Genomic DNA, 24,123 nt, shown 5'->3' with positions numbered 1-24,123 from the left:
GAAAACTATACTCATACGGTATTAGTGTCCAAATCAAGATGAGTTTTCAATAGACCCAGGTTCAAGTAGAGTTAAATAGGTTCAGGCTTGGGTAACTGCAGTTTTAAAACAGGTTGGAGATAGAAGGTAAGTTTTGAGTACAAATAAGCCATATTCTATATGTACTTCCACCTTTCAACTGCATTGAGAAATTAGACCCAACAGCAACCATGCGTCCATCGAGTTCTGGCTGTGTGACAAATTTTCAATTCAGGACATCAGCTTAGATTGAGTATATCCCCTGATTACACCAATACAAAACTCCAAGCTCTATTTACATATATGCCTACAATTTGCCATAAGGAATCCCATGGATTGTATCCAATTGACATTTCTGTCAAACATCTGACCCAGTCGATGTTACAGGACTAATTTTGTGAATTTCTAAGTAAAAAGATAAATAAACAACCTACTACGTCAACTGCGTTTCCAGAACCCATTAGCCCTAGATCCCAACCATGCATTATTCTGTAGGAACAAGTGTTACAGTGGAACTAACCAACAGTATGATCTAAGCAAATCATTTATGTGCCTGAAATTGGGTACCATGAATCCAGCTTGACAGTGACCACTTTTATTTGCTATTTCACTTTTATTATTGTTTACATGAAATCGTCCACAATCAGAATCAATGGATCCATCTGCCAGACGATGTCTCTATCATATCCATACCAGTCACTTCTTCCAACAATATACAACCTATTCCACCACTCAAATATGCTCAATGCACCATCTACCACAGAAAAAAGTAGCATAAAGAGAATAATCTGACTGTGAAGCAGAAAGGAATCAACGACTTGGAATTGATCAGTTACTTAAGAAACAGAAATTACGTATAGCTATTCTATACATGCTACAACTTCTTGAAATTATTTTAGAAGCACGAAACTCCACTTCACTTGAAAGATACTGCCATGTATTTAGATAATAGATATCTAGTTGGCCCCTGGGATCTTTGTGCCATTCAAGTTATAACTTATAACTAACGAAGGCATAAAAATGCCCAGCAAAAAAACACCAATGATTTCCATGTTTTGATCACGAATTTTTGTAGAGTAGGCATCATATTGATTGTGGACCATATACATGTGAAAGACAAGCATGCATTTCAAAAAACGTTTGAAGTCAAAGAGTACATAGCTCATCAAAACTCATGATTAAGAAAAAACATGTTTTTCACATTATGTAAAATAATCAAGGTCCAATTCTCAGAAAATAAACCATGCTAAAGATATCATGTTTTGATTGAAATGATGAAGCATCATGACCTCCATCACAATATTTTCAGATGTTCATTGTCTGCCAACACCTTTGGATATAAGTCCAATCAATATGGAGAAAATGCATCAACCCAAACCCCAAATTGTGATACTCATCCACATTTAGTTCACCACAACACTTCTCAACCGGTCCTTGGGTAAGAAGAAACTAGGCCTACTTTCAGACTCCAGGACGATACACACACACACGGGTTTGTGCTCTTGCATAACTTAGAGCAGAATCAGAAAAGAGTTTGAAATTTTGAAGCTGGTCATGTTCTTTGCATAGTGAAAATTTATAAGTGAAATTTGCAGAATGATTCTCTCAGACAATTACCATTTGTTAACTCTTCATTCACGAAAAAGTCAGCAAAATAAAAAATAAAACACAAAATTACACCTTCATAAGATTACATAACAGGATAGAACAAACCTGGATTCAAATATTAAAAACTGAACACATAATTTTAGCATCATCAATCGTTGACAAACAAAACACAACTGACTAACAACTAGAAGATGAATGCCAAACCACATACGTGAAATTATTACTCATAGAAGATAATATTAGGCAAGACCATGATAAACAGGATAAATGCCACAAGATCAGTAGATTGACCTTAGACTACAGCAGATGGACTACGATTCTGACTTCTCTCCATGTCAAGATGCACATCACACACATTCCGAGTTCTTGTATCGAACAAATGACTAAACGTATCAACCTTTTCTAATAAGACTGACTTGTCAGAAATGTGAGATACCTTACCACAACACAGAAAAGGTGTTGCAACTTTTGGCCTTCCAAGCATGTAACCTACACAAGCTACACCAAGTTTTGGCAATAAAAAAGGATTTTTACTAAATTTAATTTTAAACTCTATCTAGCAAAACCCTTTGACATTTAAAGGATACATCCAGTGTACATTTAAAGGATACATCTGGTGCCAAGGTTCACTTCATGACATCTAATGGCCCATCACACAAGTCTATTTTTTTTCCAGAAGTTTCTACCATTCAGTTTCTTACTCTTTTTGGTAACTGTCCAGATTCCTTTTCTTTTTTTCCTTTCTTTCATATGAAAAATCCTTGCCTCCAATAAAATTAAAAATAAAAAAGGAACATCAAAGAATGGAATTTCTATTCATATCATCTGTTCATGTCAGATCATTGAGGAAACCTTTGAAACTGGACACAACAAAGGGGAGGAGAGCTTGAATGAGCACAATTGGATGGTAAAATCTATGTCCATCTGCAAATTAATAAGGCCAAATACCTGTCACAAAAATGCTGGATAACCTCCAGTTCTTACTTTGCTTTGTAGCTGCACTCTTCCCTTAAACCAGTGGAAGCAGAATCTAAGCTGGCAAGCAAAGCTACAGCATGGTTCTCCAAGATACATAAAGAATTTAAAATAGCAGCTGTCACAGTGTCACCAGATGATCAACATCCCCGTGAAAAACTGTTGCCTATCAAACACCTGCAAGGAGGACCCCATAAATTTATACATCTGTTTTTTTGACTTTATAGGAGAACAAATGTTTCACAAAAATAAACCTACCATTTGTTAAGCTTTATTGTCATAAAATCTTTTGCTATGATATGAAATAATAGAAAATTTTAGTTGATATGCCATGAATAGATGGAATTGACTACCCAAACCCGTGAAGAAAATAGGTGAAGCATCAGACATGCATGACTTTCTAGAATCAGGGAATTTCTTTGTTGGATCTCACACAAACTTCTCTAGTACATTTTTATACCAATATCTTAAGTAATTACTATGTTCCCTTACTTTACAATAGTTAGGGGACCAAAATTTAGAATTACAGGCTGACAGATAAGTTAGAATTTAGTAGACTTGCTCATGGATGAACGACTATAAAGGCATTCATGTAATTCAGCAACTCAGACAATTAAGATTTAAGAGCCAAAATGTAACCCAAATATGCCCACAAATCTGTGGACAAAGCTAAGTCAAAATAAGTTCCTAATCTTGATATACTTGGAAAAGGCCATGTTTGACCTTCACCAATAAATTGTTTGTGCAATGGGAGAAGGAGAGAAGAAAAAAAGAGGGAGAGAGAGAACTGGAAAGTCCAGTCCCAGTACATATCTATATATACATATATATACCATAGTCACAAATAACGTCTCGAAGTTTCAAACGGCGATGTTTTTCTCAGGTATAATATGGCGAGGTTGAAAAAAAAAAGGAAAAATATGGTAAATTTTTAATTTTTTTAAAAAACTAAAAATGGGGGGGGGATAAAATAAGTGAGAAACTAATAACACAAACATGAAAAGATAAAAATAGAAAATGAAAAAAAAAAAACTGATTGACATTAAAAAAACTGAAAAAAATCTTTCGTTTTTAACGTTTTAAAAAAAAAAAATGCATTTTTTTAAAGTTTTAAACAGCCAGTTAATTTATCGCATTTTTTTGCGTTTTTTTTTTTTTGAAAAAACACGTTTTCTATGGCTGATATATATATATATATATATATATATGTGTGTGTGTGTGTGTATTATTGTTCAAAATCAAAGTACTAGTTATCGTCCACTTTTTTGAAAAAATAACATACATGACACTTTATGAACCATCAATCAAGTTAATTGGATTGATGTATAATCAGTGCACATAGTCTTGTGCGTGCATGCATGCATGTGTCAGAGAGGGAGAGAGGGAGGGGGGAGAGAGAGAGAGAGAGAACACTTGAATGCGATACTTAAATACTTCACCATGAGTAATTTTTTCTAAAAAAACTAACAATACAGATGATCTCCAGATTTCAAAACCATGGAATGAAACAAATATTTATGGTTTTCCAATGCACGGATAGGATTTTATACGTTGAGAGAGCTCAAATTGTTGACTTTTCAAATTCTTAGAAAATTCATTCAAGCATCAAAAGACTATGATTTTTTTTAATCTTATCATTCCAAACAAGGAAATTATGTCCCTGAGGTTAATTTTCTCAATGCATTTACTATAGAGTTATTTAACTAAAGTGTACTAGATTCAAGTGGACAACATATTTTCCTATATATAAATATATATCTATATAGATGTAAAATCTTGTCCCCTACATCTCCAAAAGAAGAAAGTCTCTCTCTCTCTTTCTTTCCACACCCACCTCCACTCTTTCTTTTTTTCCCACTTTAATTAAAAAAACAAAAGAAGGTAAAATGATCTATCATGAGGGTACGTTTGGGCTCCCCAACTCCCTTTTTCAGATCACAGCACTTGTCTTGTTGCTTTGATGCAGTGAATAGGAGGAATGTCCTTATGGTATAAATTTGATCCATTAGAAGACCAAAGAGCAAAGCAACAGGCATATATATTAGAGTAATTTTTTTCATTATATTAAAAAAGATAATGCATTCATGCATCTTAAAATAAAACTGCTTTTCAATTAAAAATTTCCAAAAAAAATTCATATCAAGCCTCAGTCTCACAATTGGTCATATCAATAGTTTTGTAGCACAGGCTGGAAGGAAGCTGATGTACTTCGTAGGTTGTATGAGAGGTAACATAAAGGATCAGAAGGAGCAAGGAGCAACTTGGTAGGAATTGGTTAAGGATTATCAATGTCTAAGGGCAAAAAGGGTCCCTTGCTCTCAAGTCTGTGAGGGTGCAAAGAGTCAAGTGTCACAAACACCATGTTACTTTCAGTTGACATTCTTTTATAGAAAACCTATATTATGAGCTTCATAGAAAGGTTTTATCCCTGCAGTTGCATCCATGCGAGATAGTCTGTCAATATGGACAATGAAGGTTGGATATGTACTTAGATTAATCACAAACAACTATGCACAGAAATAAATATTATTCCAACTGACTCTCTAACATATGACAAATACCATACAAGTGAGAAAACTTTCAACAAAAAGCAATCATGGTATTGGTTCCTGTAAAACAGCAAACTTATGATGAAGAGGTTAAAAAAACAAATCAGTGTTAAATCATCAAATATTGAAGAAATTTGACTCAGGAAGTTCACATTGCATGCTGTATTTGAAGAGAAAAAAGAGTATGACTTACGCAAACGAGTAATAGGAATTTCCCGTAATTCACGTCTTATACACAACCATTCACCAAGCAATGCCATTATTGCAAAACCAGTGCCGTTCACAATCCACCATGTGAATGAAGATGGCCAACCTCCATATACAAGGCACATGAAAAGATGAATGATGTAGAGGGTTGCTGAAAAATCCAAGCATTTCTTTGCCCTCTCAATTAAAAGAAACATGTAACCAGCTCTGCACAAGGACAAGCAAAATGATGGAAATTATTTTCTTTGATTTTCTATAATAGAATAGTATACATGCTACGCTTCCATTGCCATTCACTGATGACCAAAACCCTGGTTTATCAATTTGCAGAAGCTCAACATTTATGAGTATAAGCTGTTTGCAGTAGACACAATCAACTGGATCCTAATCACCATTTAGAAATTAGAAGAAATATTATGCTAATATTATCAAACTCAGGTCCATTGAACATAACGAAAAATGATTTACCACTTCTTGCTTATGGTCCAAAATATGGATCAACTTATTGCCAATGGTCCAAAAATGTCATGAAATGAGATAAGGGCATTTTTATGCAAATCATTGTCTTTTAAAATGATATTTGCACTCTTTCTTATTCAAGTAGCTTGAATACTTACTATTTGCATAAACAAACTAAGCCTCCCTATAACGAACCTGCGTATCCAATTCAGCTTCCCAGTCATTTTTCAATTATACATGACAGGATATTTGCACAAAATACCCCGCAGCACTGTGTATGATGATCAAGCTCAACAACCTTCCCCATAAATTTTTTATGTGTCTCCAACAGGAATTTCTATAAGGCTCAGCTTACATCAGCTTACATACATCATAATGGCCTTCCACTTCTGGTTTTGGCTTTAAAGTTTAACCCATCTTTACAGCAAAATATCCCTAAACCACCAACTTTATGCATCTAGGTCACTAACATAGCCAGCACTATTTGGACAGTAATGAATATAAGGCCACATATGAGGTTGTAGAGGATTTCTTTATTGCTATTTGCTAAGAACCTAACATGCATATGATGTCAGGTTGTCAAATAGATCTCTAACTTTTCCACTTTCCAGATTCAGTTAAGCAGTTGGCTATTAAAGGGAAGTAACAATGTGCAAAGAATTCAGCTTGAGGAACTCATTCTAACCCAAGTGCACTTCTTTGAGATAAGAATCAGGTCACCTCGACAAGCGTCTCAATTCACTACAATATTCAGATGACCTACACAGAGATAGCTTCATGGGATCCTCCGCTCCTATAAAAAAATTCCTTTCTGTGTTTCTTTTATATCCTTCAGTGTAACACATTATAGTATTAAAAAAAACTTTGTACTCTTTCGCACAACTATGCCCAAACTTCAGAGTGTTATTAGACTAAAACTGCATTAACTAGATTGGTTGCACCTTAAGGTCCTTAACAAACTACTGGCAGCCTATGTAGTCAAACCTTGCTTAGACTTCTGTCAAGGTTCCCGAGACTCTCTAGTCTATCTTGCCATCTTGGTCATCTAGGCTTATTGGTTATTGGTCGCTAGAGAAACTAATGGGGTAGGCCCTCACCTAATGCATGTAAGCACACTTTACCACATTCGTACCTATGCTTGAGGATTCAAAAGTTTGAAACTCCCTTATCTTTTTGTGTCCCTTTGTCTCTTGCCACCTTCCTCTCCAACTTCTTCTCTTCTTGTTTGACAAGACAGCACCAATATTTTTCTACCGTCCACTATGTGCTAAGTTGTTCAACCAATTCTTAAATTTGTTGAGTCAGTCCTCACATAATCATATAACCTGTATATTATGTTCCTTACGAAGAAATATATGTAAATCATTTTGACATTTAACCATAATTACTTTTCTTTGCTTTTCCCTTAACGACCATCCTATGTAGTTAAAAGCGGTAGGTGAGACTAGATGGCAGACCCCAAAAAAAGTCTAGGCAAACACCTAGGCAGGGCTAGTCAGTCCAATTTGACAGAAGGTGTGGGAAAGACACAGAAGAAAAGCAAAAAAATTGGAACCAAGCAGAAAAGCTGGGACTTGAAATCTCCTCACCTTGTTTCTTTTTCTAATTGAAGCGCTTAGGTGCCTCGGGTAGGCGTTTACGTCGCCATTTCACTACTGACTACCTAGATGACAGAAAAAAAAAATCATCGTGTGCGAGCTTACCACCTAGAAAGAGAATATGCTACCGAACCCCTTCCCCTTGCCATCCAGTCCTTAGCATGGGGTCCATCATACATTTAAACGAACGGCAAATGTGAATTACGACATGCAAAAGATTAAAGATGAGTATCTTACAAATCCTGTTATCATAGACAAATATATTATGCTCAAGTTTTAAATACAAAGGTGAAAAACCATTCCTCAATTGCAATCCTACACCTTGATGCAAACAATGGTAGCCTCCATTCGGAAAAAATTTCATAGAAACAGAACAAACTTTGAACTTCAGTTTCCAGAGACAAGATCTTACCCAGCAAGCGCAGTGAGTAGAAACGACGACATTGTGCACCAACCCGTGATTGTCGAGGCGGTGAGGGTCGAGTAGTCGAAAAAATATACGAGCGTCAACCGAGAAACACGGGTTCCAACTAGGATCCACATGAACAGCCCGAGGGTGAGGTAGTAGAGGCATTGAAGGCACACAATCTGAGATACAATTAGCAAAGGATCCCATACAACAGACCCGTAGAACATGACTCCAAGCGCGCAGAGTGCAACTCCACAAACCAGAAAACGTAATCCGGACAGGCTTCCTTCTAGAAATCAAACTTGAATACCTTAAATCTCGAAATCAAACCTCCAAGCGACCCAAGCTTCAGCTCGTCGATTCACCAAAAAAGCACACCAAGATCATAGAAAAACAGAAATCACCCGCACCCACAATTGAGAAAAAAGGCCAATTCCTCGGCGAAAAACAAGAAAAGAAAGACGGAACTTCCGGTGCCTCAGTGATCAAAACTCACAGATCGACACATTCGAATGCCGAATAGCAAAGCCCCTCCACGCGTCGATCAGCAGAATCCACGCCATCGAATCCCCAATTGGAATACGAATACCTTGAAGCTCATCCAAATGACCTAAAACCTAAAAAGTCCCACCAAAGTCCGAGCTCTCTCGAATGCCCAAGTGGATCCAGAAGTGCACCGAAAAGAATCGCAAGTGCCTCTCGATCCTCAGCCCAAACCAAAGACGAAGAAGCCACAACAATTCAATTCCTAGAGCCGTACAATATTACTCCAAATCCAGAACCATAAAAGCTCTCCATCCTCACTGTTATTGGGATCCCGAAATGACTCACAATAAAAGAGAATTGTGGACACAAAACCACAGCAAGACGAACAGACTATCGACCCAATAACTCGCACGCGAATTCTGCTGGTCGACAAGAGAAGAATCAGAAAGCGAAACGGGATCCCGGAGACAGAACGGAAACCCCAGATTTCACGAACATGGGAGGGCAGGGGGATTTCAGGTTGCGGGTGAAAGCAGAGAGGGAATATGCCGGGAAATGAAGAGGAGGTGCCGTTCGGGGGATCGGACGGTGGAGATTTGACGACGGGATAATCCTACGCCGCAGGAGATTCGATTTACCAGAGTATGCAACTTATGTCACATAACTGTGGGCCTCATTTTAGATAAAATTCCACCGGAAGAACAAAATTTCACTAATTTTAAGTGTGGAACTTAAAAGGGAGGACCCAACTTAGTAGATAAATGTTAGTAAAGCAAAATAGAACATTTAAGTTTGGATACCATCAATAAAATTTAATGCGAATAAGATCAACGTTCAAATTTCTATCAATACACTTCTTTAACTTTTTTATATAAAAAGTGTGAAAAATAGTAGCAGGCAAAAAAAAAATTACTTCATTTGACATGCTTAATTTTTTTAAGGGGGTTGCAAACATAAAGTGAAGATTGAAATACCTTCCTCTTACAAGTTCTGGGAGAGTTTTGCCATTCGAGAGGAAAGACGGTAAAAGAGTCTAAGATACTTTAATTATTGAAAAATATTTTTAAACTTGGTGGTTGAGGTTTCGATTGGAACTTTTTTTTTTAATTAAAAAAAGGGGTTGATAATAAATATCGATTCCCTTAGCTAGCTAATACCTCAGCCAAGAGAAACTCTGGTGTATAAAGTTATTTAGAAAAAAGAGAGGCATGCCTCCAAATATAATGAAAAAAAAAAGGAGTGTAAGTGAAAGTTTCCTGATTTCAACACTATACATAAATCTAAGGAAGTTTACGCATGAGAGCTGGCATATGGCCGATATTCACTTCGCCGAATGCATTTTTTATTATTTAATATACCTTTGTGTTTCAGAATTACTCCTTCAGAGTTGTTCATAGTTAGGTGTTACGAAGGCAATGGCAGTTGAGGCTCACCTAGAGTTTAGAGTTTCTTTCTTCAAAAGAAAAACGACATTAATTACTATATAAGCAATTTCACGACAAGCTAGCCTTTATCCTCTATCACATTTTAATTGGCAAAGCATTTTGATGGAAAAGAGGAACGTCTTAATCATAAAATTCTTGTGCATTAATTACCCTTACGTTTAGCTCTGAAAGAAAGTTTTCACCATAGTAAATCTTGACTAATCAACTAGCGCTACTTTTCATCTATCAAAAAGGCTTCTTGGCCAGACTTCAAGCCTGCAGAAATCCAATGTCTGGAAAAGAACAGAGCAGGAACAACAGTTTCAGTGTCTCCTGCTGTCAAACCAATTGGCTGTTGTTTGATGTATAAAATCAAACTCAAGTTTCATGATGCTATTGAACGTTACATTTGTTTGCTCAGTTGTCTCCCCAGAGAGTAGATTATCATGAGACTTTGATTTGGTAGCGAAGTTACTGTCCTTGCAGTGTTTACTTGTTGCCTTAATATGAAATTGGACTCATCATATGGATGTTCAAACGTAATACATTCTTGAATGGTGATATGCATGAGACTTCAAATGCCACTAAGATTTGCACGACAATGGAGCATCTTGTTAATTTAGCCATTGTATGGATTGAAGCAGGCTTCTGCCTGCGGTTGATTTGAGAAGTTTCCCATGACTCTAAAAAGGTTATGGTTTAATATTGATTTAATCAGATCAATGTGCGATCTTGTTGATATACGTACTCTCAGTTTCTCTCTAATGTGATATCGGTCAATATTTAGTCGATTTGAAGGGTACTTGTTAATGGTTGATGACAATCTAAGTCTCTAAGTAAAAGAAAAAGTGAACGTGTTTTCTGTTTCTGTGGAATTCCACATGTAATCTGCCAAAGTGATAAGAGATCATTCTTCTGAAGGATCTCATCTTCTGCGTTTTAAGAAAGAAATCATGGCTTCTTTTTCCAAAATATCCTCCACTATCATATAATATGTTATAATAGGAAAACGATAGAGAATTTGAACCCACTACCTGCCAATAATTAGATCTTGTCTCCTAAAGAAGGCTGCACATGCATAAGGACATTAGCAGAAAACCAAAGTCTAGGCATATACTTTACATGCGGGGGAGAAAAAGGAGCATGTTCAAGCACCAAATAAAAGAAGATCTGTTGATGGGTTTCAATTTTCACATATCTGAATTGGCTATAATGAGATTGGCGAAGCTGCTTATGTCAACAGGTCTCAAGACGTTGGAATAGCAACATCAGGAGAAAAAAGTTCTCTTTAATTGCTATTCCACTCATTTTGCGTATACAAGGTACAGGTTTGCATTACATAACCGCTTGAAAACTCGTTTAGTTTGAAGGAGATCATAACAGGTTGTAGATTGAACTACTTTAATCACGTCAGTCTTGCTATTAATTGGAATCCTGATAAAATCTGAATCCAAACCAAAATTTAAAAAAATGGACCCAATTATTCTGCAGGTAATTATGTGTGTTGCTGGATCTAACTAAACTTGCCCTCTGACATCTGCTGTTCATGCTTACCAGAAACCCAAGGAGGTTGAATCATGATCGATTCAATTCTGCTCATAAGTCACCAAACCACCTAGGATTCCTACTCTTTAAGGTGTTTTACAAGCATCTCTGGTATAATCTTTAAGTGATCTTTGTACAAATTCTCAAGTTCTGCATTGACAGGTTCCACAATTTGGGCCCTTTTCACCATCATCTAGCATCAACTACTGTGGCAAGGTATGCTCGTTGCTTTTGCAGGATTAGGTTTGGGGCAGTGACCAATTTACGTAGGCCGTAGAATATGGGAGCCCAAGACAAAACCCTTGATCGCAAACACAAAGGCTCCCCATTGGAAAGGGAAAAAAAAAAAGAAAGAACAGAAAGATAAAGAAGACAGAATCTCAGAATTGGCAACAAGCTATATATCAACCGGTGGCGGCCGATAAACCTTCGCATTTATTAGAACCAAACCGGTTGGTGATGTGAACTGTAACACAGGCATCCCATAGATTTCGTCCTCATGGGTGTCATTCCCTGCGCAAGCCCAAACTGTCGCTGTACTTTACGATATTGAAGAGGTGATTGGTTTCACTACTGCTCCCAAGAGGATTCAGGTTCTCTATGATTGCTCGAAAGAGGGTTCAAGCTTGAGCTTTTCCTTCAAACTCTCCTTCAGCATTTGTTACCATAAAACAGATGGCTCATGAAATGGCCGGCGCCCAATTGTGCATCATTTTGAGCACATAACCAGGAGCTGTTCTTCGACTATTTGCCATCAAGTCGGTAATGCATTCACGCAATCCAAAATAATTTCTATTCTGTAACTCTGGCATCTTACTTTATATGGCCAGGAAAGAAGAAAAAGGGTGCGATGCCTAATCATGAGATCAAGGTAAAAAAAGATACACACATGCAAAGTAAGCCATATGATTGTATCAAATGCTTGTCTCTCGTTCGTTAACTGTTTGAGGAACTTCAACAGTGGCTCCCACCTTTCTCCTCCTAGATTGCTTCTTCATGTTCGCAGCATTCTCTAGATCTTCCTCACCTTCAGAACTTGATGAATTTAGTTGCCGCCTTAAGCGCAACACCTCACCCTTCATGGATGCAAGCTCTTCTTCCAGCCTCTTAGCTCTCTTCGCTAACTGATCTTTCTCCTTCCCAAATCTTACAAGAATATTGTGGGTGTTTTCTGCATTCTCCTGAGCCTCCTTTGCCAAAAGCTTCTGTTCACGTAGAGTCTCATATAACAGGTCCTTTTCTGCTTCGAGACTCTCAGCTTGTGATCTGAACATCTCTAGCTCCTTGGAGAGCAGCAAGGCATTCCGGTTCATCTCATCAAGGGACTTTGCAGCCCCTTCCAAATCCTTTTCCATGTTTTTCCTTGCTTCCTTATCTTCAGAAATTTGCTTTTTAAGCACCTCAAGATCTCGGTTCAATGAGGCAACCAACTTCCTTTCTTCTTTCAAATCTTGAGCGCTAACTTCTGCCTTTTTATATATTTCCAGCAATTCCTTCTCCAAGTCCTCACGTGCCCCCCTGGTGAACTTCAGCTCATCACATAGACGTTTGAGTTCTTCTTTGCTCTTCTCCACATCTTCTTTAGCAGATTTAAGTTCAATAGATAGAGATTTTGAAGTTGACTGCTCCTCTCCCAACTTTCTCTCAAGTTCTCCTTGCACTACTGAAAATTCAGATTGAATCCTTGAAACTTCAGAGGCAAGGTCTTTGCGGGCTTGCTTAGAATTTTCAAGTTCTTTCAATAAAGTCTCTCTTTGGAGAATGACAGATTTCAAGCTTTCTTGGCTGGCCTGAAATTCAAGCTGCAAATTCTTATATAATGCTTCTTTTTCCTGCAACACAGCTCTTAAACTGTCCCTTTGTTGTGTTGAGTCTTTGAGCAAAGCATCGCTTGCCCTTGCTTCAGAGAACTGGCGCTCTAGTGTCTCTTTCATCTCTTGTAGCTGTTTCTCCTTCTCAGATAAGAGCTGAGAATCACGAGCAGCCTTTTCCTCTGAAGAAGATTTCAAGCTATTATATTCCCCTTCTAGAACAGACAATTTTTCTCCCAACTTGTTTCTTTCAGTAATAACTACTTCAGTTCTATCCTTCAAATCATGCAACTCTGATGTAGTCATAACCAATTCTTCTTGTGATTTTGTGAGTTCCTGTCCCAAACTTTGCATTTCAGTCTTGGCTTCCTCAAGTGCATTTTTAGCTTGCTCATGAACTGACATTAACTGTTCATATTCCTGCTCTTTTTCTGCAAGAGACAGCTTGATGTTGTCAATATTGGTTGACTTCTCGTTTACTTCTAAAGTTAACAAACTTATTTTTTGATTCAGTCCATGTATTAAGTCCTGTTTCCCCTTTAATTTTGAGTCAAGCTCCATGTTATCCTTCCGAGCTTGTTCAAGGCTAATATGAAGGCTCTCCATCTGCAATTTCAGCTCTTCCACAGAATTCTTCTCACGTTGCAGTTCCTGCTGTAAGCTTAATACAGTTTCACCTGCTGAGGCCAACTGTTTTGAAAGTAACAGTTCTTCTTCCTTAGCTTGTTTCAATTGCTTGAATTTTTCTTCCTGTTCAGCCAACACCTTCTTTTCAAGAGACTCCTTCAATGAATTCGTGGCTGCCTCTTTTTTATTCAGATCTGTTTTCAACTGCATTAGGAAAAGAACAGAAATTTCACATTACATCCAATTCTAAGATGTATTAAAACTAACCAACTTATAGAATTTAAAAAAGTAGATTACAGTTTCAATTGTTGATTTTGTGACCATCTTATCCTTCTGTGCTAGTGTGTATAATGCTCCAAGGACACCAGAGCCAACGATTCCCAGTCCGTTAAGGACAGAAATGAAAGTGCTTGTTTGCTTTCCTTGTTGATCCACTCTCTGGCATGCAAAGAGGATATCAGTAGCCAGTAGGAGAACAGTTGATGATGACTTGCATTTTTTTACGTTATTTCAGGAAAGCAATCCATGGGAAGTCCATACCTCTTCCACAACAGCTTCAGAAAATTTATTCTCTATATTTGGGTTCGGTATCGAAGCTTGAGCTACTCTATTATCTTGTGTTTCTGGAAACCACGAGACATCTAGAGTTAGCAAACAAAAAAATTGAAGGCTGCAATAAAACCTGAATCTGATATGTGCCCTCTTCACCTGGGCTTTGAGGAACGGAAATCTGAAGCACATCTTCTTGTCTGTCTGTAGTTCAGAACATAAATGTCAGACAGCCAATAAACTTTGTGCACATCAGTAAAACCATGACTTTAATACTGAAAATATTCTATCTGCACCTGGATTTTCCGGAGTTGACACAAGGAGTGGGCTATTTTCTTCTTTCTCTGTATTCCACAGTATACCTTCGGTTAGGAATCACGTAGACAAAAAACACATTGCATTCGATCAACAATGTCAATGTCCATATATTACAATATAAAAGCAATGGGACTAAAAGGGATTCATTTGGAATAGAAAGTTGTGATAAAACACTTAGCACTAAACACTGTGAAACTCTGTGTGTGTGTGTGTGAGAGAGAGAGAGAGGGAGAGAGAGAGATCCTAACCTAGCACACCACGGTCTTCAGGCACTTGACGTCCCCCTGCTCTTGATTCTGCACTTCGTGAACCACGACCAACTATCCTGGTTACTGTCCTTCCGTTTGCATTATACACGACTGAAAAAATCAAAATCCTAATTTCAGATAATCATAAAATCCTCAGAACTTCATCACATATTCTTTGCTGCTAACATCATGACCTTAAATCATGTCCAATATCCAGTTAAATGTTGTCCAATAACCCAGGAGTTGAACTATTGCAGCATACATCAGGTAAAATTATATAGGTAATATGGCTGTCCTGAAAAAAAAAAAAAGAGTTTTGAACTTTGAAAATTGAAAAGCGCTATATATTATTTTCACGAAGAAAATGTCACGCTTAATGTGCTACCAAATAATTCAAGTACAGTATGAACTATGAACTAAAAGATCTTAAAACAGTAACATCCTTACTAATATCTTGGAAAATGTCAAGTACGCTTGGTTAAGAGAAAAAAATTATTTTCCAATGCTTTAAGAAGAAGTACTCTAACATAAAGTTTTGTAATCGTTATTTGTATCTTGAAATTTCTTTAAAATGTATACACTAAAACTGAATATGCTGTGAACTGATTCCAGTTTGAAATTCCTTCCAGTACTGTTAGTTCTATATATTTTCTAAATAATGAACAATTATTTCTACTGAAAACATCCTTGTTCTAATTTTCCAGCTTCTGAGAACGACAAGAGATTATCATTTACGTGCGGAACAAAAAAGACGCAAGCGAATTGACAATAGCAATACGCTCAAATGGCTACATGGTAAACTTTCAAATGCCATATGATAGGAGACCAAACTATCTCATGGACTAGTAGAACCAACAATCACACTCAGCAAGGTCATGATCTTTTACTTAGCATGAACTAGCCTCACCGCGAAATGCAAAAAAGTACATGGCACTTAAAGGGAAAAACAAAGGAACAAAAATAATCACAAAAATATACGACATATCAACATGCCAAAGCAAGACAAAGACAAAAAAATTCAACAGCTAATTTCCAATTATTAAAAGAACACAAGAAAATTTTCAAAAACGGGAAAGAAAAACCATGTTTCTCTAGAAAAGAAGCCGACGATTGAAAACAAAGGACCATATCCACATTTCTCAAGAAAAAAGAATGCCCCAGAATCCCGACGACTCAAGAACAAACTACCCTTGCATCTTTTCTCAAAAATTCCTTTCTTAACAATAAACTGCTAAAAAGAAAACCATCGAACACCCAAAAACCCCACAATTTTACGCACGTAAAATAACCTTAAGAGTCCATAAAACAGGGAGAACCACAAAAAAAAAAAAAAACACTAAAATCAGTAACCATTGACATAGGGACCTTCAACGGCGTCAACTCTTGACTGAAAAAAGGGGGTAGCTGATAGACCCACAAGTAGAAGAATCCTCCTATCCAGGGAAACGCTTGTCCCAACTTTATCTTTGTCACCATGATGATTGTTTCCTGTGGGCTTCGCAGAATCCTTCACCACAGCTGGTCTTCTTGATTGGGTTCTGGGAGCAGCAAAGGAGAAGTTGGACAACGGGGAGAGTTGCAAGGAACTTCCAGTGAGGAACCCCATCTCACTCCCCAAGCATCCAAAGTAGAAAACAAGGAAGCAGGAACCAAGAACAAAAAGCAATCAGGAACGCATAATAAGAACAATGGGAGATGGGGATATGATCCAAGTGAAAACCCACTTGAGTTAATGTGTTCGTTCAAAAACCCAACCTTAGGCCAGTATTTACACGGGGGCCATCTCCATGTGGTCCAATGATTCTTAACGTGGGCTGCAAACTAGTTGCGGATGACTCGATGAGGTTTGCATGGACTCAGCATAAGCATAATCAAAATATTGGCGACTTTGAGGAATTTTTCTAAGATGTATATAATGCCAATGATGCAATATAAAACATCCAGCGTGAAATTTTTCTTATTTTTACATGATAAGAACATTTTCTTATGAGTTGTGTTTCATATCGTTCATACTTTGTTCAAAGTTTCATGCTTGGTTATATCTAACATAGTCTGTTCATAATATTCAATAAATGCTGTACATAATAAAATAGTTTATTAAAGATGGTTCCTTGGATTATCGGTCTAGTCTCGTTTGTCTCGGACTCGAAATCCCCCACTCACCATCCTCAGGGCGAAGAATGTTATCTTCCTCAAAGCCACGAGAAATCTGAGACGAGTCCAACCCGGCACCTTTTTCTCACGTCCAGAGCCAATAAGAGGTTGACAACTCTGCAACCACGTGTGTTTTATCCACTTTGTGCCGATGAGGCTTTGCTGAGGAGCTGGATTTTCGAAAGTGACAGTTTTGGCCTTTGACCCTTTTCCAAGTTCACCGCCCAATAATTCATAACCACATCTACCCACAAAGTATCTTAATTTTTGTCCTTTTTAACTCCTTTTTTCCATTGGCAAAAGAGAAAAGAAAAAATAAATAAATAAAAAGGTTCGGCTCTCCCATTAGGAGGCTGAGTTAGGACCTTCTAATCAGAAACATGAAAGAGTTTAATATTTAAAATGTAGTTTTTGACACTTCTATATCATTCAGCTACAAAAATCATTCATACCCATATGAGTAGTTCGTATATGTAACTTCTGGTCATAAAAGAATGAACTGCATTTCATAAGTTATGCTTTGTTTTGGAAGCACTCATTGGAATCCTACTTTGTTGATGATGACAAAATCCACTTTTGATTCAATCATATGAAAAAAATGAAATCAAGAATCTTTTTGAATAATTGTCCTTTAATTAATACTAAATGAATTAACAGAAAGAGGGAAATTTTTTTTAAAAAAAAAAGCCTTCATTTTGGAAGTGATAATTTACCACAAATATACTAATGATTTTTTCAACACTAACTTCTCTCAACTTTTTTCTCCGTTCTTGAACTGTTCTGCATTTGACCTGCTTGCAACCCCAATTGCATTATGACATATTACCAAGAAAATGGCTCCCGTTCATGCTGTAATTGTCAGAACACGATGTTTACCGTTCTTTCATAACATGTGTGGGCATGAGTGAAACTGTAAAAGTCTCCTCTGTTCCGTTTTTTTTGCAGTGGTTCAGAAAGAAGTCGTAATTTACAGTATTCCTTCCAGAAGCTTTTGTCCTTGCTTGGGATGAAATATTAGGGGAGCTTCTAGTTCTTTGCATTAAATTTTGCGATTCCTAATCCCACGGATGTGCATTTTACAAATTAGTCTCCATCTTTTGCACTGTTCGCATATACTGGTCAGTCTGTTACAATGCACTTCATATGTATATAATTCTTGCATGAGTACTAACGACTCAGGCTGGAGAAACACTTGAAGAAAATGCAACCTTGATATTTTTCGGGATGGATACCAACAGAACTTTGAAATCGTGGAGATGGATGAACGTTAAATAAGCTATAAATGATAAACAAGCAGCGCCGCTGGGATATATTATATATATATATATATAGAGAGAGAGAGAGAGAGAGATTGCCAAAAATAGTGAAGCCTGATTCTTTTCAGACAAATCATTGCTGCTAGCAGTGGGACAAAATATGAGGAAAAGATGTGTTAGAATAGCATGCTTGCAATAATAACCAGAGTTCTGATACATGCTCTCCAGTCTCCAACTTAGAACGTACAAGAGGAACCTGCAAAACTTTAAAGGAAAAATTTGTTGAGGCACTCTACGGTTTATTTCCTGCTAGTGATCCTCTGCTCTAGAACCATCCTCAAGGCATCAAGGATGATTATCCCCATTGTTAAACAAAATAGTAGACAAGAAAAATTTCCATACTGATCATCCGTGGCTGCGTAGAACAATTGTATACAGCTCTTTGTGAACGGTTGATCGTGCTGTTTGCCTCTAAGTTCCTCATATTATGACTATGGCTGCTTGTTCTCATGGCCTAGCTAGGGAAGAGAACTTCATCGGAAGAAGCAGCTTTGGATGGAGGCGGTGAAGTCTCCAGAGTATCCTCCATTCCCTCATCCATAATCATCTCTCGTGCCCGGCACTCAGAACTGCAAAATGCTTTATCACCTCTGTGGCAGTGACAAAGAACAAATTCAGAAAATCATTAGTCTATGGTTGATATTTAAAAATACAAACTGAAGAATGTCCGTGTGCGCTTGTTTTTATAAGAGAGGGAGAGAAAGGACAGACTGCGGATACTGGCTACAACTGCTGGGCAAAGTGAAACCGGAAGTGCAAGCATTTTCAAACAAATAACGACAGAGTTAGGACCCATATAAATGTAAATAAAGGAATCTATTATAGATTCAAACGGATTAATCTTCATCAAATAATAAGCCGAAATTTTAAGGCCATGCTATCCACAAACTGGCCATGAATTTTGAATTTGATCTGGGTTATGATGAATCACTGGCCTACATATGCAGCATAAGCATGAGAACTAATTCCAGGCCTTAAAAAGGATCAACTATGAAAACGTGGGCTCAAACTCATCAAGTACTTAATATTTTGGATAAAGTATCTGAAACAAGAAATAGAAGGAAAAACATGAATTAGTCTAATTCCTATACATAGGTCACTCCACCTCAAAAAAAAAGCATCGAAATTTGCATTTTGTCCAGTGTGTAATCCTAAAGCAAAAAAAAGTTAACATGGTCTGTCAAAAGCTCAAAATAACGGTGTGAAAAATAATCAGGCAAAGAACAAGCAGGAGGGATAAGCTACAGCAATAAAATAGAACGTAAGTCATGCTCGAACCGAACATCAGTTTCTGCAAAAACAAGTTACTAGCAGAATCAGTGCAAATTCGTGTTAAATCATTTAAAATCAGTATCAGTATCCAATTTAACAAACCTATACAATTTCGGGGTTAAGAATAGAAAAAATATCAAGTACAATATCATTGTATGAGAGAATCGATATCAAGAAAACAGTTGAAAGCAGAACTGCAAGAAGTTAAGCAACAACTGGAGAAATGCCACTCAAAAAACTTATCACCAAAAAAATAGTAAATATTCGAAGGAGTGAATGCAAAAAAGGCATACCATTCAGATCATGCAATTCTTACTTTTGTTCAAATATAGAACAGCAAAAGCATGCAACTAACTACATGGATTTTTAAAGAGAAACCTGTACATGTAGATGTCTTCCCCTTGCACCAAGTTCTTTTTGCAAGCAAAACAAATGCTCAAGAAATCATCCAGCAGGAAAGATTGGCAATCAGGTGATGTCACATCTGAGTTCATCTTGTCTGGCTTGCTGCCAGCAGGAATCTCAAACATACAGTTCTCCTCTAAGATATAATCTCCATAAATATGTTTTGTCTTAGGATTTGGGCCATGAGTTATCACACATGTGTAATCTTCAGAAAGCTCAATTTCACTTGCAGATAGAGCACATCTGAGATTGCAGTTTGAACTGGTTGGGAACCCATGAAGCCCCACGTCTAACTGAGGCAGGTCCGACGCAGAATTGTTCAAATTCACATTTGATTCAGAACAGAGCAAGTCCGTTTGAGCATGCCTCGACAAGAAGCTAGCACTGTTTGGGATAGAACCAGATGAACATGGTCGACGATCAATGGACTTTCCGGCCTCCAATGGGAAAGCATTTGACTCTGATGGAACCTGAGAACATCCCAAGTTCGAAAGGCCAGACTTAATCCTGCTTTGTGCAGAGAAGACGTAGTTTGGTAAAGATTTGGGACTTGTTATAGGAGGAACTATCTTATCCAAATAATGGTTTTGACTCCTTCTGCCCTTAGGGACATTGATCCTCAACTGTGAACCGAAGAGTATGTTCTTGGTATCGGATTTCCCTGCACAATTTTCAGCCTGACGGGTTTCCACATCAGTGAGTGAGCCAACAATACCAAGACCTATGCCTTCAGAACACCAGCTCTTCCTCGGGCTTTGGAAACTATCAGGTTCTGACTTTTGTGACCACAATGAGCATCCAAAACTAGAAAAAATTATAGCGTCTAAAGGGGAAGTTGGACTCCTAACGGAATCACAGTCTGAAACACTCTTGGGAGTAAACCCCACAAATAAGCTGGGGATCCTGAAAAAGGAAGTGCTTTTATGCTTCTGTGTGAAATTTGAACAATGATCAAGCATGAGCTCTCCCTTACTCTGATCCCTCTTGACCTTCCTCAGCATTATCTTAAAACCCAAACAAAATCTGAGATTTCAAACCTGCACAGGCCAACAGGAAGAATTAGAACTTAGCTTCAACAACCCAAATGATTAATCAACAGAAAAAGAGTCGATGCTAGGACCAACATAAAAACGACGGATAAAAGTATAAAACCAAGATGATGGCGCCGATGGCGCTATATTACGGATACTAGTTTTCGATTGAAAGAGAACATTACAGCATAAATATCTTGCATGATGGTCACAAACTGAAGGAGAAAAAGGACCCACATTCAGCAACATAATAAACATGATAGGAAAAGAAGGAGTTGTTTTTCTGTCACTACAAATTGCAAATAAAAGCTTTTTGCTATCTTGCATAAATCAACCAGAAGGGAAAAAAAAAAACTCAAAAAGCGGACAGCACAGAGACTAAAATAAGATTAGAAGAAAGCCACCACCAGCAAGAGACAAGTAATAAAGCTTAGATAGTGGAAAGGAAAAGGGAAGATCCTTCTTTTTTCAACACAAACACCAAAAGAAAACGAGATTTTCCCCTTAATAAAAGGCAGACAAGAATATATGAATGAAATTGATTGAATCAGATAGAAGTTAATGGAAAGAAAGGTCAGGAAGCTTCACATGGACAAGACTCATGCTGCTTTAGGAAGGTAAGAAGAAAAGGGCAGCTGAACCATCTTCATATTGCCACAGTAGATGGAAGAAGAAAACTGAAAACCATCTCACAGTGTGGAGAGAGAACAGACATTAAGAAAAGCAGAAGGAAATGAAATGACCTGCAGAAATGATCGAGAGGAAAAGTGAAAAACCACACCCAAACTACTAAAAGCAAACACAAAGGAACCAAACAACCATGCAAATGCAATACCAAAGCACCAAAATCCAGAAAATAAAGGTAGCAACGGAAATGAATGGAGGATCACCAACTAAAGAAAAATAAAGCCAAGAAAGAAAAAACCAACATGGCTTCAAAACGGAAAGGGAACGCAAAACCGTGTGAAGGACCAAAAAAAGCTGCAGAAAGCATCCTCCATGAATAAAACAAAAGAAACAAGCAAGACACCATCAAAAGGAGGCAGAGATGGTAGAAATTTTAGAACACCAAGAAGGAACAATCTGATGATCAATGCCCATAGAGGAAGATTTCTGCAATCTGGGAGAATGTGGGTGTCTGGGATAATAGCTCAACCTGGTTTTTTCAGGTCAGTGGGAGAGATCAGAGTCCCAAATGTGGGAAAACAAATAGGATGACATATATATAAGAAAGGATTGAATCTTGTGGACTACTTTTTCTTCCTTCTCTTCTTTTTCCTTCTGGTTTTTTCTTTTCCCATTTTCCTTTTTCTCCAGTGTTGTGCATCAAAATCAGCGAGACGAGTCTTGGAACCCAAGTCATGCTCTGCATGGACCTGCGCAATACGTATAAATGTACAGCATACTAATATCTATATGCTTAAAAATTCAGGTAATAGTTGAATTTGATTTTTTTTTTCCCACAAACTCATGCATTTCTAAAGCATGTAAATGGATCCGATTTACATCAAATGCAGGGATTTGTCAGATCCAACTTGATGGGCTAAAATCTGGTCGAGAAGTTGAAGGTGGTACTGCTAAACATTGCCTTTTTACCTACCTATTGACATAGCACTTGAATAATTCGGATCTCTTGGACTCGAGTGGAACCAATGAAATGAGTCCACAATTGGATTAGTAAACGGATCCGGTTTAGTTTGCCAACCCAAATTGATAAGACTTGGATTTGGATCAGATAATGGATCCTGCCAAACCCATTGGCTTCCCTAACTATATGGCAATGGCGACTTTGAGATCATGCCCAAAGTATGTTATGTTAGTTTGAGATCCATATATTACATTTGGAGCTCGCACCTACTATACCATTTTTCATTTAGACTTGGAGCGGGTTCTGACATGAAACCGATACTTCGATCCACAGGAAATCAGACATGTTTTCAGTATTTTCGGAGGACAGAATCCCATATGAACCATGGACTTTGGGTTCTAATCCGTTGCGTTAGTTCAACCGCATAGTCACAAATACCGTGTTTTTCTATATAAAAAACATTAAAATATTAATAATGAGTAAGCAGAAGAAAATGGCAAAAAAGTTTGTTTTTATTGTAAAGAACACCAAAACCCAAAAAAACACGAAAAAAATGTTTTGTTTTGCAATTTCCCATTTGGGGGTTTTCACGTACTTTTTTATTTGTTATATCTTTTGTTTTTTCATATTTTTGTGTTTTTTTTATGTTTTTTACATTTTTTTATTTACCATGTTTTACTTTTAAGATCTTTTTTTTTTTAATTTTTTTAAGCTTTCTTGAGAAAAACAACTCTGCCATATTGTATTCCAGATGAACCTAACTTTTTGAAACTCATAAACAATATTTGTGACTACGATTCGTATTCAAACCTTGAGATTTTAGGACTATATTTTAGATTATGATTTCCAGGCACCTTATAGGGCCGAAATTCAAAATTTGCGCCTTGGTTCAACAACAGCTTATCATTGAATATGGTTTATGACATTAATACTTTAAATTTTAGACATTTAAAAGGCACCAATGTATAAATAAGATAATAGTTATAAGTTAATTAACATATAAACAGATTATTTCAGGCAATTGCCCGCGCAAGCACACACATGCCTCTGCTACTGTTCTTCATACCAAGTTCATCTCAATTTGGTTGGAGAAGTTGATTTCCTTTCAACCAGCTTACTTGGGAGGATTAGTGAGATTAATTAGTATAATGAAAGGGACACATGTGCAGACATGAACATGCACATGCATGATTGGGGTACATAAATCCTTTAGTAGATATTTTATATTTTTCATATTAGGTTTCCACTTTAAGATGAAACTTTATGAAACGTCTTTTAGGTGAATGGGGAAAACTCACCACCCGACTGAAAAGATGAAACTCTATGAAAGGTCTTTTAGGTGAGCGGGAAAAACTCACCACCCGACTGAATGCCGAAGCTTCTGTCCAACCCCTAGTTCTTTCGTAAGATAAAAAGCATACTTTCATGTCTTGGGGTACCATTTATGTCATGTTTCAACTTGCACGTCAATGACGCTTCTTTTAGAAGCATAGCATAAAAAGTTAACATCTCGAACATTCAAAACA

General features: G+C 37.3%; 3 protein-coding genes across 10 annotated transcripts; all 3 read right to left on the bottom strand.

Annotated features, from left to right (window-relative positions):
- Positions 1 to 14: 14 nt before the first annotated feature.
- LOC116254167 (uncharacterized) lies at positions 15 to 8,874 on the bottom strand. 2 transcript variants are annotated; one of them, XR_004172639.2, is made up of 4 exons: positions 7,827 to 8,874; positions 5,344 to 5,564; positions 2,575 to 2,778; positions 15 to 229 (listed from the first exon to the last, which is right to left on the bottom strand). XR_004172639.2 is itself a non-coding variant. In XM_031629347.2 (3 exons), the coding sequence occupies exons 1-3, from the start codon at positions 8,048 to 8,050 to the stop codon at positions 2,771 to 2,773; spliced, it is 453 nt and encodes a 150-aa protein (XP_031485207.1). In that variant the 5' UTR covers positions 8,051 to 8,874; the 3' UTR covers positions 2,331 to 2,770. The 2 variants fall into 2 exon arrangements, 1 of the variants encoding a protein (XP_031485207.1); XM_031629347.2 differs by lacking the exon at positions 15 to 229 and having other exon boundaries at positions 2,331 to 2,778.
- A 2,790-nt stretch (positions 8,875 to 11,664) lies between these two features.
- Positions 11,665 to 16,529, bottom strand: LOC116262535 (MAR-binding filament-like protein 1-1). 2 transcript variants are annotated; one of them, XM_031641990.2, is made up of 7 exons: positions 16,182 to 16,529; positions 14,832 to 14,942; positions 14,562 to 14,609; positions 14,425 to 14,469; positions 14,257 to 14,339; positions 14,014 to 14,154; positions 11,665 to 13,920 (listed from the first exon to the last, which is right to left on the bottom strand). In XM_031641990.2, exons 1-7 carry the CDS (start codon positions 16,435 to 16,437, stop codon positions 12,193 to 12,195), a joined length of 2,412 nt encoding a protein of 803 aa, XP_031497850.1. In that variant the 5' UTR covers positions 16,438 to 16,529; the 3' UTR covers positions 11,665 to 12,192. The 2 variants fall into 2 exon arrangements, with proteins under 2 accessions (XP_031497850.1, XP_031497858.1); XM_031641998.2 differs by having other exon boundaries at positions 16,197 to 16,529.
- Positions 16,530 to 18,346: 1,817 nt separating this feature from the next.
- On the bottom strand, positions 18,347 to 22,387 carry LOC116245843 (FCS-Like Zinc finger 8-like). Of its 6 annotated transcripts, none has more exons than XM_031617420.2 (3): positions 22,264 to 22,387; positions 19,952 to 21,015; positions 18,347 to 18,891 (listed from the first exon to the last, which is right to left on the bottom strand). In XM_031617420.2, exons 2-3 carry the CDS (start codon positions 20,977 to 20,979, stop codon positions 18,756 to 18,758), a joined length of 1,164 nt encoding a protein of 387 aa, XP_031473280.1. In that variant the 5' UTR covers positions 20,980 to 21,015; positions 22,264 to 22,387; the 3' UTR covers positions 18,347 to 18,755. The 6 variants fall into 6 exon arrangements, with proteins under 6 accessions (XP_031473280.1, XP_031473277.1, XP_031473281.1 ...); XM_031617417.2 differs by having other exon boundaries at positions 22,166 to 22,318; XM_031617421.2 differs by having other exon boundaries at positions 19,958 to 21,015; positions 22,166 to 22,318.
- Between the last annotated feature and the right edge of the window lie 1,736 nt (positions 22,388 to 24,123).

Source organism: Nymphaea colorata, chromosome 1 (genome assembly GCF_008831285.2).
Source record: "Nymphaea colorata isolate Beijing-Zhang1983 chromosome 1, ASM883128v2, whole genome shotgun sequence".
Taxonomy (NCBI): Eukaryota; Viridiplantae; Streptophyta; class Magnoliopsida; order Nymphaeales; family Nymphaeaceae; genus Nymphaea; species Nymphaea colorata.
Note: the sequence above shows the minus strand (reverse complement) of the source record. Positions and strands in the feature narration are given on the sequence as shown.

Bases quoted from the DNA above. Each gene is read 5' to 3' on its own strand.
- LOC116254167 (XM_031629347.2), bottom strand. From the start codon at position 8,050: ATGTTCTACGGGTCTGTTGTATGGGATCCTTTGCTAATTGTATCTCAG. The intron at 5,565-7,826 runs GTAAGATCTTGT...GTCCTTGTGCAG, and splicing joins CTACTCACTGCGCTTGCTGG to AGCTGGTTACATGTTTCTTT.
- LOC116262535 (XM_031641990.2), bottom strand. From the start codon at position 16,437: ATGGGGTTCCTCACTGGAAGTTCCTTGCAACTCTCCCCGTTGTCCAAC. The intron at 14,340-14,424 runs GTGAAGAGGGCA...CGTGGTTTCCAG, and splicing joins TTCCGTTCCTCAAAGCCCAG to AAACACAAGATAATAGAGTA. The intron at 13,921-14,013 runs GTAATCTACTTT...TTCCTAATGCAG, and splicing joins CAAAATCAACAATTGAAACT to TTGAAAACAGATCTGAATAA.
- LOC116245843 (XM_031617420.2), bottom strand. From the start codon at position 20,979: ATGCTGAGGAAGGTCAAGAGGGATCAGAGTAAGGGAGAGCTCATGCTT. The intron at 18,892-19,951 runs GTTTCTCTTTAA...TCACTGCCACAG, and splicing joins GAAGACATCTACATGTACAG to AGGTGATAAAGCATTTTGCA.